This window comes from Lytechinus pictus, chromosome 5, assembly GCF_037042905.1.
Source record: "Lytechinus pictus isolate F3 Inbred chromosome 5, Lp3.0, whole genome shotgun sequence".
Taxonomy (NCBI): Eukaryota; Metazoa; Echinodermata; class Echinoidea; order Temnopleuroida; family Toxopneustidae; genus Lytechinus; species Lytechinus pictus.
Genome location: NC_087249.1, coordinates 32,620,702 through 32,636,604, shown reverse-complemented (window position 1 = coordinate 32,636,604; position 15,903 = coordinate 32,620,702). Strand labels below are relative to the sequence as shown.

The 15,903-nt window shown below is 35.0% G+C and overlaps 1 protein-coding gene across 1 annotated transcript in view; it reads right to left on the bottom strand.

Annotated features, from left to right (window-relative positions):
* LOC129261533 (bifunctional epoxide hydrolase 2-like) overlaps positions 1-15,857 on the bottom strand; it is a 33,440-nt gene extending 17,583 nt beyond the window's left edge. Inside the window, exons 1-9 of the mRNA XM_064100274.1 lie at positions 15,465-15,857; positions 10,170-10,254; positions 9,179-9,335; positions 8,217-8,410; positions 4,956-5,078; positions 4,069-4,137; positions 2,519-2,614; positions 1,893-1,971; positions 212-246 (exon numbers count right to left, since the gene is read on the bottom strand). Of these exons, the coding sequence (XP_063956344.1) occupies positions 212-246; positions 1,893-1,971; positions 2,519-2,614; positions 4,069-4,137; positions 4,956-5,078; positions 8,217-8,410; positions 9,179-9,335; positions 10,170-10,254; positions 15,465-15,703 (1,077 nt within the window). The 5' untranslated portion in view covers positions 15,704-15,857. The remainder of the gene's footprint in view (positions 1-211; positions 247-1,892; positions 1,972-2,518; positions 2,615-4,068; positions 4,138-4,955; positions 5,079-8,216; positions 8,411-9,178; positions 9,336-10,169; positions 10,255-15,464) is intronic.
* Positions 15,858-15,903: the final 46 nt, after the last annotated feature.

Sequence of the window (15,903 nt, the reverse complement as noted above, 5' to 3'; positions counted from 1 at the left end):
GTGTGTACAGCAGTAACTGCAGCAGTATCAGTTTGTAGTTATTCCCCCTCCCGTCTTCCCTCCTTCAAATGTAATGTTTCAAGTTGGTGAAGTCAGCGAAGTGAACTTGACAAGAATGTGGAGTCGTAGTTGTAGACTAGCAGTAGACATAAATCAGTATTAGACTAAAATGCTTTCTTATAAAATCAAAATCATTGTTTGAAGACTTTACCTTACACATCCTTTCTGTTGTGTACTCCTCAATTTCTGGAGAAAAAAATATAACAAAGAAATAAAAGTTTTAACAAAAGAAAAGAGAGGATTTTAGCATAATAATAATAAGTATAATTTTCTGGGTCCCCTAACACAAAGGTTAGCAATTGATCGTACGCTTGATTTTCACAACTGATTGTACATTGTAGTCAATGGAATCCATTGTTCTACGATCATTGCTAAGCTTTGTGTTACAGGCCCCTGGTTATTTATAAAGCACTTAAGGCTAAAATTGTATGCATCTAAGCACTTAATGATATATTATTACCCTGGTCATCGGATTCTATCAGACATTCCTGAACAGAACTTGTGCCCATCTTCCACAACCTGGAAAGTAGACCAGCCAGTCCCCATTGAGATGCATTAATTGCATACAATGCAGGAAAAGCTACAATAACTTTCACATCTTACAGGGTATGCATTAAGGACTTGGGAGGACAGTGACAAAGTGTTGATTGACTCCTTGCCAAAGGTTGCTAGGCCACGAGGGGAAGATGATCGATCATGTGACCCTCTGATTACAAGGCCAGAGCCAGAACCACTACACCACAACTCTACCACACAATGTACTGCAATATACAGTGCGTCCCACAAAACATGAAACAAAGATTTATCGATGATTTACCATACCTTAATCACGAAAACAATAGACAAATGACCCATCATTGTAAAGCTTAGAATCTCCTCTTTCATCTAAAATAACTTACTAGATTATTCCTTGTTCAGGCATGAGTGAGCAAGAACAATTTGAAGAAAGTATTCCAAAAAGTCATTTGGCGGGAGGGTATCTAAATTTCAAAACGAAAATCACATGCCTAAAAAGTTCAATATCTTCTCTTTAATTTGATACCTCAATCACAGAAAATGGTCAAGAAATAACAAATTCCTGTTCCTTTGAAACAATGCTCATATTTCAACAATTTCATTAAACAAACATGTTTTCACCGATTTCCTATTGAAGCTATCGCACGGTTAACAAGACCTTATGCTTGGCTGATCGTCAGCAAAGCAGAGTGTCGAGTGATTCTGAGATCTCTCCTGTAAAACCTCTTCATTTTATGAAATTATTAAAATTAAAACCTTATTTCACATAAACAGAACTTTGCCATTTCATGACCATTTTCTGCAATTAAGGTATCAAATTAAAGAGCAGATATTGAAGTTTTTACAAATGTGATTTTCTTTTTGAAACCCAGATACCGCCCGCCAAGTGACTTTTTGGTATCCATTCTTCAAATTGTTTTTACTCACTCATGCGTGAATGAGGAATAATCTAGGTTATTTCAGATGAAAAAGGAGACTCTGTGCTTTACAATGATAGTTTATTTTTCTATTGTATTTGTGATTAAGGTATGATCAATCAACGATAAATCTCGGTTTCGTTTTTTTGTGGGATGCACTGTATAACTATCAAAGCCTGCAACATACATGTACAAAATAAGTCCATTTGTATATTTAGTTTATATAGGATTTCTTTGTTATACAGAGGCCCGTATTCTAAAGTCGGGTTTAAGTTAAACTCAGGTTTAAAGTTGTGGTTTAAGTATGGACAGCCAGTTGTTACATAAATCACTAACGGTAGAGATATCTTATTTCAGCTCAATAGTCCAAAAACAAAATGAATGTTCAAACTTGCAAACCTGGTGGATTACTGCTCTCTCCATATCCTTTCATGTCCATCGCAATCACACGGAAACCTGCAGCAGCTACGGCAGGGATCTAAAAAACATCATTAAATTCATTTTCTTTTCAATGAATACTTTTCTTGAATTATTGAATAAATATTTTCTTTATTTGCTTAATCTTAAGTAACATATTCTAAGATTGTTATCAAATTGATTTTGATTTTATTTCTTGAGGAAGAGATGGATAAGTTGGAGATTCAATAATAAAACTTGGGAAATATAAATAATTCTTCTAACATTCATGTACAATTGGCTACCAAAGTTTATACATTCTTTAAGTTAAATTGATTATTTTTGCAATTTGACATCCTGGGCTGAAAACGTGGCAATTAGTTTTTAAAAAAGCATCACATTAGAATTACTTTCACAGTGATCGGACAAGAACCGATATATTAAACATGGTATGGTTGTAGGCGTACTTGTTTTGTCTTCAAACCTCCATCATGATTGTGAAATTCATGTTATAATATCAACTCCTACTTAAATCTGATCAAGACAAGACATGACAAAATAATGACACTGAGTTAAACCTGAGATATGTAACTGTAAATAAGTGACCTCAGCCATATGACCCCTCTTACCTGAGATTTCCATTCATACCATGATTCGGGGAACCCGTGACAAAAGATGACCGGTGGACCACTACCAACATCAACATAATGGAACTTCACTCCACTCTAAAGGAAAACATCAATATATTTGAATTTAGATCTATATTGTATTGTCAACAATGATTATCACATGAAAATACATAATCTGCACATCACTACCAATTCCATTTTCTTTTAATTAGCAAAAAGAGGTATACCAATATGAGATCTATCACATACTATTTATTCATTCATTTACATTATTGTAACTACTGTAAAATTATTAAAGATATGACAAGTGAAGAAAGTGCATGATAAAAATCTTTAAAAAAAAATTGGAACATGCCTCTAAATTTCTAAGTTTGTACAATCACCATTTTTTGGGCAATTTCCTTGATCATTATCTGATGGATTATGCTTGAATTATATGAAAAAGAACCCAAGTATGTTATTGATCTGGAGATCAAATTATACATAAATTTCACTGGATAAACCAGGATGCTATATGTTTTGTGATAATTATGGCCTGATATCTTTTGATGCAGAGCACTATTGAAAAATATTTGAAATATAGAAAAGAAATAAAAGTAAAACATATACTATGCCTATTTAAAGGGGAATCCAACCCAAATAAAAAATTGTTTTGTAAGGATAAGAAAAATAAGACAAGTTGATAGGTGAAAGTTTGAACAATATTGGACAAACAACAAGAAAGTTATGAATTTTTAAAAGTTGTAAATATTGGTAATCACTATACCCATGGAGACTTCAAATTGGCAGCATATGGGATTTCATAGTGATGTAAGGCAAGGACTACTCTTCCATGTACTCCAATACATATTTTGGCTAAAATTTCATTTTTCCTAAAAGTTTTATTTCAAATTATATTTGTCTTTCATGAGGACATAAAACAATATACTACCTGGGTTATATTTAGATTACTGCCCCTGGGGAATGGGTTCTTAGGAGAAAACCACAAATCCCTGATAATAATGTACATGGCCTATGGGAAAGTTGTTCTTGCCCTTGTCATAATTTACTTACCCAGTTGCCAATTTGAAATCTACATAGTATTAGTGATCTCAACTTTAAAACAGCTATAACTTTCTTATTGCTTGTCCGATTTCTTTCAAACTTTCACCATTCTGTTTAATTTATTTTTCTCCTTCCTAACACAACATTTTATGGCCCAGGCTGGATTCCCCTTTAAATGTATACTGCATAAGTAACTTTTGTTCAAAACTTTTAAAATAAAACATATATCACTAAGAAAAATAATCACTAATGTCCTCAAATTGGCAAAATTGTGGAAAAATTCAACATCACTATTTTCTTCTACTAAGATTGACATCAAACTCCTACAGTCATCATTCATCAATCTCTACTTGATTGTGAGACATAGATATGTTGCACATGTGACATGTCAACCTAAAACTAAGAAAGGAAAATGAAGTAATAATTATAGTTCTGTTGCCGATTTAAAGAGCTTAATAAATAAAGCTTCAAATAATTTGCTGTCCTGAATAAATTACAAAACTTACCCTGGTTGTGGCATAAGAATGAGGGACCCTGTCAGGATGAACAGAAATAGGTTTGGCTTCTTGGCATACCTAGAAGTTGCAGTTGAAATAGAGAAAAATAAATGGGGAAATATATATATCCAAAAGTGATGTGACTATCACAGTTAAAAAAAACACAGTGTTTATACCACACTATTTACTATATGAACTTTACAGTAAGTTACAAAGTTTAAAACTTTAAACAACCATGCTTAATTTGTTGAGAATTAAAAACTAAAAATTAAAAGTTTGTTGTTTAAGATTTAATACTTATTTAAAATGTTTAAACAACTACTGTAAGGTTCATGTAATAAACAACATTGTATAAATATTTTTACTGTGTAAAGCAGAGAAGTAACACTTTGTTGGGTGTTATTAATCAGATTCTTAATCATTTTGATTTCCATTTGCTGAGTTGAAATTTGATCCTTGAAGACGAAAATTCTCATTATCAAAAAGTGTCTGAATAAAAAATTCAATATTTTTCAGAGTTTGATTTGGGTTATAGAAAACATACTCTTATATTGCTAAAACAGGGAAAATTAAGGTTATCTCATTCAACACAAAAATGGGTGTAACTTACAAACAGGTACATGAAATTGCCCCCAGGCATATGTCCAGACCTAAAGATGCATTACAGGTTAAAAAATTGTTTTCTGGATGAGTGATGGTAGTATTTCGCACATGAACGTTATGATGTTTTTGTGCTTTCTGTAATAAAATATTACTGGTTTACAATAAAAACTATCCTCTGGAAAAGGCATTGTATTTAAAAATCCAGCTTTCATTATCATCATTGATCACTTTTAATGTCGTCCCCTTCCTACTAAACAGAGTAAAATTATTATTTTTCTTATCGTCTGACTTACGTCTATACCGGTGACTTCCTGTAGTTCCTTGAGGGCAGCAGACGGATCCTTCACAAGGATGGTTGAGATACCCATTTCTCTTGCAGCTTTTACATTAGGTCCAAGGTCATCCAGAAACACTGTCTGTAAGACATCAGATAATGCTGTGAGCATCTTGATAAGCCATTGCCATTTTGGAAGTGATTACAAGCCTGATGAAAGGATCTGACAAAGTATGTTTTATCTGGCAGTCATGATAGGAACTGTGCTTCTCGGCCGATCAAAATCACAGAATGTTGTTGGATCTAACATTGTCGGATCTAACAGCTTATCACGTCTGATAATTTCCCCTTGTTTTGATTGGCTGAGAGGCACAGGTGTCAGACTGTTACTATGGTGAATGTTGGATATAACCGACTTTGACAGCTAAAACAATCAACATATCTTTTTATGAAATGCTCCTAACAGCTGAGTTACAGAACCCCTACAGTCAGTCGGCAAGCCCTCAAAAAGTAGCTTCTTTTATCCCAGTGATATTCATGACTAGAGGGTTTTTGCATTGTTAATGAGCTTGGTGCGGACGAAAACACCTCTTTTTATTCGGTCATTGCTGCTCTAAATATTGACCAAATTTCATGTTTTTGGTACCTTTATAAAGAAGAAAGATCATTCTTTCAGGTCACGTGTCTGGATTTTTAAAAGATCTTGTAATGTATGTGAAACTTTTGATCTAAAACAAGAAACAAAATAATTATATTCATGCAAAAAAGTTGTTGTTTTAACACTTAATTTCTGGTTGGGCCCAAATAATTTTTAGATCATGATAAAGCTGAAGATCTAAGCTTTAAACTTATTTAACTTTTATAAGAAGCTTAGATGGGTCAGCAGCCAGCTTTTCATAGGCCCAAGTACATTTATACCCTTTTTACACAGGATTTTCTTAGCCCCGGACTATCGCTAACCCCGTACTATCCTTAACCCCGTACTATTTTTTTTCCTTTTCACACATGCCAAATTGTTATTGCTAACCCCGGATAAGGAATGCTTGCTTTTCACACACGAAACTCGCTAACCCCGGACTAGTGGTAGCTCATTCACTCGTACCCTTTCTACACACGCTAAAATTTCCTTAACCCCGTACTATAAGTGGGGCTAAACTGCCATTTAGCCCCACCTATAGTACGGGGTTAAGCTTAGCCCACTTTCGTTTTACACTAGCGATCTTAACCCCGTACTATCGCTCTTAGCACCGCAATTGCTGGGATAACCCTGCTTTTTTGCAGGGCCAAATAGTCCCGTACTAAAGGTGGGGTTAGCCCACTTTGCAAAAATGCTGTGTAAAACGAAAGTGGGCTAAGCTTAACCCCGTACTATAGGTGGGGCTAAATGGCAATTTAGCCCCACCTATAGTACGGGGTTAAGGAAATTTTAGCGTGTGTAAAAAGGGTATTAGCAGTTTTAAAAGAAGAATACTGCACTCTGATTGGTCATAGAGACCACACACCCACGCAAATTCCAATGTTCCCAATCTGGGCCTCTGCAAGGTCACACTCACCATGTGGTAATCTCTTCAAATTACCCGCGCCTGTTGTTTTGAAAACACTGTTCAACCAATCAGAACTGTGGATTTTATGCTACTCAGAAATTTCAGAAATCTCATCTTGCATTTTGGTGGAAAAAGCTGGCTGCTGACCCATCTAAAAGGTGCCACATATCATGAGTGACATTGTAAGAAAGTATAGATTTTAGCTTTCTGATGATATAAATAGTATTTGTGCCCAAAACACAAAATTTTGCACAATTTGCAAGAGAAAACAGAGGAAGAAAATGCTATTTGAGGCATCTTTTCATGCCTGAAATTCACTTATTTATTAAAATATTTTATTCAAAAGAAATGATCAGTGTAAAAGAGTAATGTTTACTCTTTCATATGCTACAAAAAATAATCAATTTTACCCAAGAAGAAAGTGGTTAAATCCTTTGAGAAAGAAAGTCTCACAATTCACGAGATTTGCAGGGACATGAATTCAGCCATGAGAAGACTTGGATAAATCTTGCTCATTTGCTCATTAACATAGGGGCTTGCAGACCGACTGCCTATTTGTTTTTTTATATCAAAGAGGTTTGTACATCAATGTTATACAAGGTGTCACAGGAAAAGCAAAACACTTGATTTTAAGCCATCAGTCAATCCAAACACAATTCTTCGCATCTGTAGCCCAAATTTGTGAAATATGAATATTACTGAATTTTTAATATAGGCATGGAATCAAATTACAGCTTCTGCACAGCAAAACCCCCGGGGGCCACTTCCATTGACGAGTGGATACCATGCTCGACAATGGGATCTCGAAAAGCACCCTAAACACGTATTTTCCATATTCTGAAAATGCACCCTTTAACAAGTATTGTCGTGTGAAAACCTACCCTGAACAAGTATTGGAAACAAAATGATACTATTGGCAAATATTCCCAGAATTGAACCCCTAAACAAGTACAACGATATTTTGATTGTTATGTCACGGACGTCGGTCGTCGGTTTTACCTTTACCTACATCATTGGGTTTAGTACAGCCCCATCTCCCACACCTCGCGCAAAATCGTACTCTAAACACATAGTGTTGACTCTTGGGGAAATTAGTATATTCTTTATAAAACATTTTAGTCTTAATTTTTATACCCTCGCAAATTTGACCCTGAACATGAAGCTTTCCTAGCAAAAAATAGATACCCTTTTTTCATTATTTTAGTGTTTTTGAAACCCTTTATTACGTTACGTACCTAACGTACCCTATCTTGAAAAATCCTTTTTACGTTTTTTTTTTGGTCGCGCATGGTATCCATTCGTCAATGTAAGTGGCCCCCCGGGACGAAACCAATGATCTTTGTATCATTCTCTTTTTTAGAAGAAGCAATATCCAAAATCCAAAATTATATCTTGAAGGCAAAGCTGTTAAAATCCATTGTTCCACTTTCCAAGAAAAACCGGTTATACATCTTTTTGTTTTCCCAGTATTCATGTGACTCTCCTTATCCTATTGCTTGTATATGTTCCTTACATATTTGAGTATGCCAAATAAATATATATATATATATATATATATATATATATATATATATATATATATATAAATAAATAAATAAATAAACAAACGATAGTAATAATAACAACAATAATAATAATGATAATGATAACAATAATAATAATAATGGCACCATTGTTGTTATTTATGAACTTTCTCAACCACTGTCAATTTTTTTTTCTTCAAATTTTTCACAAACCTCTTGTGCCTGAACACCTAGCTTCTGGAGAGCTTCAGTGAAGATACTTGGGTCCGGTTTACGTTTCCCAAACCGACAGGATTCCACAAAGTGATCAAAGTAGAAGGAGCTAAGAGCCGTCATGACCCCAGCACCTACTGAATTCTTCTCTCGATCATCAATATAGTTGTTGGTAACTGCCGCTGTTTTTATGCCTAATATAAGATCAAAAAGAGAAATGAATTCATCTGTCCAATAACAGTTTGAAGTAGATACAATAAACAGGTGATGAACAAAAACAATAAAAAAATTTTAATGAATCAAGTTAACTAAAGTAAATTTCTTTGACAATTCTTGACCATCTTAGATGCTTACTCCTACTACACACAGAGACACACACCCTCACACACACACACACACTCTCTCTCTCTCTTTCAATCGCCCTGCCCAAGGGCCCACTCAACTATATTCTTGTACACAAATAGTTTTTGCTGGTTGAGGCCTGGGCAGAGTTTCAGCAATATTTGTCACATCTGACGACTTTCATTGATTTTGATTGGCTGAGAAGCACTGTCACTATGGAAACTGTTGAACAAAACACAACTTGTCAGATAAAACATGCGACAAGTCCTTTCAGGAAATGCTCGCCAGATGTGTGTGACAAAAGGGTTTCAGAATCACAAACATATCAGAAAAAGTGGTACGTTTCTGGAAATTGAATAAAATTTTACCTTTATTTAGAGGGTCTAATTAACAAGAAGAAATGAAAATATAAATAGGATATGGTTGATGAATAACGTAACAGAGCATTATTGGAGTTTTTTTTTTTTTTAAACATAGGTTGCAATGTGTACAATAGAGTAGAGAATGTACAACAGTAGAGTTGAGTGCCCGGCCCCCTTCTCAATAATACTTGCAACAACAATATGCACTTTGAGAAAACCAAAATTAAACGCATGATGCAGGGTTCAAGCCCACATTACCATTTTGCTTAAGGACAGTGACAGCATTCAGCATTTGTGGGACCATCTTAATATTCATGAAGGTATCAAACATGCTGCTGGCATTGAACTCTTTGGGAAGCTCTTGGCCCTCTTCCTTGGACAGATCCTGACAATCCTTGTTGAACTCTTCTGCAAACTGGTTCGGAAGATTGAGCATACGTGAAGAGAAATGATACGATAGACTGCATTTCACTGCGGTACATTCATTTTCATTACAGATAAAGTTATTACCTGTCATGAGATAGCATTGTGGAAGATTTCTTTTTGAAAAGTTGATTATAATGCACATAAGAATAAGCACATGCTGCAAGAATTTGGAATCATCAACATTTATAGGGAAAAAGACAACCATAATTCAGTTAAAAATCACATTAAATGCACAAAGGAATGCAAGCATGGAAGTAAACATACAATCTGAAAATTCCAGAATAAAAAAAAAGGTTTTGAATTTAGGTGCATCGAAAGAGCCATATCATTCTTAGTGGGCTTTTTCAATTAAACTCTAAAAAAAATTACACCAAACATACAAATTTCAGCTTTATGCTTATTGTTATCTTTACCATTGCCATTGCCATAACCATAATTTCCCTTTAATAGATCTTGATATAAAAAAAGAGAGATTCAGAGATGATTTCTTGATTTATTTTTCTCCAACATTATCCTTCTAATTGTAAATGGCTAGATGCATTGAATAGACAGAAATTGTATACAGTTGGCAATTTAATGATTATTTCAGCACTATCTAACAATCATAGTCAATCAACTATGCATCTTAGCAAATTAAAAACAAGGAAAGTTGTCAATTTGACAACTAGTCTGACAAAAATGTTGGTGAAACACATTCATGGGTGAATTAAACTGGGGTAACCAAGATAATGTCCATAATTTATGTCCTCCTTTCATTGATTAACGGTTTTATGTGAAATATGTAAAAACCCTTTTCATTGCAATATGATTGGCTGAAATTTACCTGTCTTGCAGTAGATTCCCCTCGTTCCATCCGACAGAAAGCATTATCAGGCCTTCCTCTGATCATGGCTTTCTCTAGAAAAGAACTGTTAAAAAGAAGACAAAATATATTAGAGGACTGCAGATGATTAAGCTGGTCTATCAGGTCAATAATCACTATTCACCTTTACAAGATGAATGCAATATGAATAATGTCATGAATGTAAACAATGACATTCTTATTCTTATTACTAAAATTTATTGAATTGGTTCTTTTTAATGCAGTGTTCATATAATCAACAGAACTTGAATAGAATTGAAAGCAATCTTAATCATTATACATCATTATCATGATATAGGTCCAAAGCACTTGATAAATATGCTGAAAGGCCCTTTGTAATTGCAAGTATGCAAACAAGCTTGCAAAAAACGAATATTGGTCAAACAGAATATGAGATTATTAAGCTTGATTGAATTATTGGGGGAGAAAATGTGAATAATATTCTAAAGTCCTTTCATGCAAAATTTATGTGTATAAATTTAAATTAAAACTAAGCCATTCAAACACATACATATATTCTAGGAATTATGTGCGGTTGTATCAGAAAACTCTCTAGAGACAATGAATACAGGCCTATACTGCTATGTTATATACATGTATGTCAGAGAACCAAAGTATGATCAGGCTGACTCGATCATTACTTTTAAATGCGTACAGTGTGCATAGCAATCTTATGATGCCACATGTTGAGGAAAATGATGGCAATGTTCCAATCATTTTCATAATTATTTTACTTAAATTTACTGTATTAAATGGTTCTTGCAATATTCACAAATCTTGACCTGAAACCATAACTCATCGTGGTGTAGGTCCAAGTACTTGATAAATATGTTGAAAGCCCCTTTGTAAGTATACAAGCAAGCTTGCAAAAAAAGTAAATATGGGTCGAACAGAATCTTAGAGTACCGTATTAAAAAACCTTTTTGAATTTTGAAGTATAGCAATTAAATGTGAACAATATTGGACTATAATGTATTTTTTCAAAACCTTACAAATGTGTAGTGACTGATTTTTTCTATGTCAGAAAAGTGAATTTCAGAGCCCTTCATACCTTCTTCTATTGTGTGCTATTGAAAGCTAAGTCCAGCACAGTACATGAAAGGGCTAGATATATATAATAATCCATTTTAAGTATCTTTACACAGAATACAATGTAAACAATAAACATATAAAGGGAGAAATGAGAAAAACGTACAAGTAAATTAGGGTCTAAACTTTCATATTAATTAGTATGGAAATATTAGTATTGGGATTTGATACATTTCTTGATTTTTTAAATGTCCATTGTAGAAGACAGGGTGATATGTGATCTTAGTAGAGTTTGATCAACTTGTGTCTTGGCCTTCAAAACTCAAGTCTATCCGAAGAGAATATGGATTGTAATAGAGATGAAATAAAACCTTTGGGTGAAAAATAATAAAGTCGTAACATTTCAAGGTTTTGTAATGTAACAGTAAATTTTGCTGGGTTTATTTATTTAATCTGTACTCTTACATTTGGCTTTCCATACTTTATTGTTTACATTCAACTTGTTTATTTCCATTCCAACTCATCTCATCCTTCTTTCCCTCCTCACAATCCAAATACATTGTCATGATCTCATCTTTCATTCCATCTCCACAATACATCTCACATAGCAACACAGGTTCATTTACTGTTACATAAGATTCCCTCTTCATTAAAAATGGCCTCATTTTTCAATATACACTCCAAGTTTTTAAGTTTCGATTCATCTTTTCTTTCTGAACTTTTTTTCTTTCTAGTTTCTAGCATGAATTTTTTTTTAACAGGCAAGAAATAAAAATGACAGCACGGTGATGTCATCTCTTATATTTATGTGTAATGTTTGTGTCACTAAACAAAGCTGGAGTACAAAAGCTTTTGAGAAGATGTTGACTTTAGTACTTGTAACCAAGTCTCCAAGATGAATCTTAAATTAACAGATATTTTAAACACAAGGAAAGGGTAATAAAATACCAGCTGAGAGATCTCCCTCTCAATTTTCAGCTATACTATTTTTTAATAAAAATTCCCTTCCTTCAACTACATGTATATTATAACCTACAGTTGCACTCAAAAGTTAGTTGGATCCCACCAAAAAAATACACTCATTCCATTGCCAAATGTTGAATGTAGACAACAACACTACAAATTTTGGCAAGCCCAGAGAAACAAACTTTATTGAATGTAATATATCATCACCTGACTTCACAATATCTAAAACATGACTGACCTTGAACACTTTGAATATGTTTATTTTCTGATGGGGTTCACTAACTTTAAGCACCGTTGTCCATGTACCATGACATAAACTTTAATATTGTATAAGAAAATGCATTATCTATCCCATGTTTCTCCTTGTCTGATAATAGTACATAAACTACTCTAGCTAATCAAAGCTCAGGACTGACTTACATTACATGTTTATATTATTTGTTTAGGATGGAAATAAACAGAGACTACTTGGGACCAATCATCCTATTAAACATGACCACCTTACATTAAGAGTCTGGAGGTACATTTCAAAAGATACACAGAGAACTTCTTTGCATTTGGGCCAATCATATCATTGGGAAAGTTATGTTGTTCCTTGTCTAAAGATGGATGCAAAGAGTTGTCAAAGAAGGGCCACTTCTGGCCAATCGTATTTCGGGACTACATAAATCTTGCCATGTGAAATTGGTCACTGTTTATTCTATTAAGAATTTCACATGCATACTGTGGCCTAAGATAGACTCCCATTTATGTAGACTACATGTATAGGGGCCCGTTTTATAAAGAGATGCAACTGTTGTAAATTTGCCATTATGGCAACTACAACTGCACCATGACAACAGGGTTCAGAAGCTAATCAAAATCAAGGTTACCATGGTAGTTGCCATAATGGCAAAGTTACAACAGTTGCAACTCTTTCTGAAATGGACCCCAGGTGTATTAACTATCTAACTGTGAGAACTGCTTTGTCACAGTCTGTTTTGTTTTTTATAGATTTGATGATAAAGAAGAAAATAATGAATAGCAAATTTATGTCCACAGAGAATCAGTAGTATATACTAATAATTTATAATCACGTATTAAATTTAAGTATTTGTGAAATAATAATTTTTATCTGTAAATTGTTCTTCAAAACGGCATCGCTAGTCAAATGTACGTCATCACAAAGCAGTTCAAGGGTCAGGTCTATTGTCTTTGCTTTGTTGACAAACGGATCGAGGGATCTACGGGAGATAGGTCGGGTAAGAAACGTCTCACTTTTACCATATATTGTGAAATAATTTTTATCCCTTTATACGCATTAGGCGCATGAAGGTTCATAGACATAGATAAATAAAATTCACCCCTACAAACCGATTTCACCCTCTAACTATGGATTTCCTAGGGAAATCTATCCGGGTGTGTAGGTCTCGCTGCAGCTTCTATGGAACGAGTGTCAAGACTCCATGATGAAGAAGTATATATTTTTATATGTCAAAATATTAAAAAAACATCATCATGGAGTACTCAAGACTACCCCCGGGGGGGGGGGCACTCAGTATATAATGCATAGTGGGTATGTGCCGCGGAGGGGACCCCCATTTTTACACTCAAATTTCCGTTCCGAGGCATAGCATTTTTGTCTTATTGAGAAAAAGAACAAAGAAAGCCGCTCCAAAGCATAGCATTTTCTTCTTCTCGAGAAAAAAAGAAGAAAAAATCCGCTCCAGGGCTTCGCATATTTTCCGTTACGCCGTTCCGGTCGCAATTTTGGTGAAAAGCGGCCGCAGCTCGCTGTCTGACCATCGCCTCTGCGCTAGCGCGCCCGGCAGTCGTGCCGCAGCCCAGCTGCATGCACGTTCCATTGGGATGCATACGCACTCGCACGCAGGCGACCCGTTCCAAGGACCCCCGTTTTCACAAACATTTGTAGGTCCGAAGCCCGTTCCGAGGACCCTCCTTTTTACAATAAGCCCGCTCCAAGGCCCCCGTTTTTTGTCTCGCCCGCGGCACACCCCCACCACTTTTTTGGTCGAGTGCCCCCCCCGGGAGACTACCTGGCCCTAGGCCTAGTATAGTGAGTGATTGTATTACCGACCGGCCTTGTATTACCGAACGCGCGCATCATATGCGTCAGAAAATAATCAAATACGCTCAAACCTTTGCAACATCCTTCCAAAAGGAACTTGAATAGAAAAATGATGAAAAATTATCAAAAACACAATTTCGAAGTCTTTATATCCTCAAAACAATAAAATATGGTCAAAATAGCTTGTCAGTGCCAGTGGCTTTGTTGTTTTCCCAACTATTCCCATAGAAAACACACGTTCGGTAATACAATACCTTTTCCCACTTGTTCACTGCAACCATCCTGCCTGTGGGGAATCTACGGGTTGGACTATGGCATGCCAATGCTGTACAGAGCACACACTTTAAAAAATGATTAAAATATCACTTTTGTGACCAAAATTACTAATTTCCATACAGTTGCAATCTATTTTTCATTTGTAACTTGGGAATAATTTTTGTATTTACTAGAGCGCTCAAAAACTTGAATTTTGGGCATATTTTTGTGTACGCCCTCTATTGGTGGAAAATAATATGGCAAGAAAATTTTCATTTTTTATCTCTATTTTTAAATTTAATTAAGAAAAAAATAATTTAAAGAATCAAATTTACTAAATGGCCAAGTTGTATGACGAATAGGTGTGATGGAAACTGTCAGTGTAAAAAAATCAAGCATTTGTCCCAAAGAAAAAGAGAAAATAAGCCAAACATTGCCATCCTTATTTTGCCACACATGGAGATATAACTGAGAACAAGGTTATATCATAACCTTGTTCATTGAATGAGTGCCTTTTCCAAGTGACCAAAATATTTCACTTGCGAAGAGAGCTAGGTCCGATTGGAAGCTGATGTCGTAAAAATGAAAAACAATTTTGGCAAAAATTCTGCATATTTATATTTTGTAGGTATTTGTGTATTTATGGTGAAAGTTTTGTGAATTTTATTGGAATAATGTGTGTGATAAATATGATCAAATTCATGAAAAGTGTTCGGTAATACGATCCACTACCATACTTGTTTTACTAGTACTACTAGTCTTACTAAAAATTAGTCTCATTTGATTGAACTTTCACATATATATTTATCTTATTTGGTCATGACATGGCGAATTATTACAGCAAACAGTAACACAAACACTGAACTTTGGCATTTAAATAGATCGCTAACTCGCGAAAAAGAGCTAGCTGGACGTGGACCTAACCCGATAGTACTCACCCGGGCAATCCTAGTTGTTCTCCGTACTTTCGAAGGGCATTCTGCGGCGGCTCAAACAGGACACCTCCCAGGTCAAATAACACGGCCTTTTTCTTCGAATTTTGTGTCATTCTTGATGTTGATGAAAATGGTCTATCGGTCCAAAATGAGCAGTGTTTTTGTGTTATTGGTAAGAATTGCACAACTCGCGTACTTTTGCCCTTGGAAAGAAGCACAGTCCTTACAATTTGCAGAGTCATGGCATCGCAAAATCCCTATTGTTACGCATGAAAAAGTAAGTGAGGGGTTATAGTCGAGTCCGCATCGCATTAATTGCATCGCATCCGATCTCATCAAATAAAGGTATACCTCAAATAAACAAGACAACAAATGCACGTGTTTGCTTAAGCGATCTACGGCAAGCCAATAAGCAAAAATAAGGGTAGTGAAGTGGACAGAT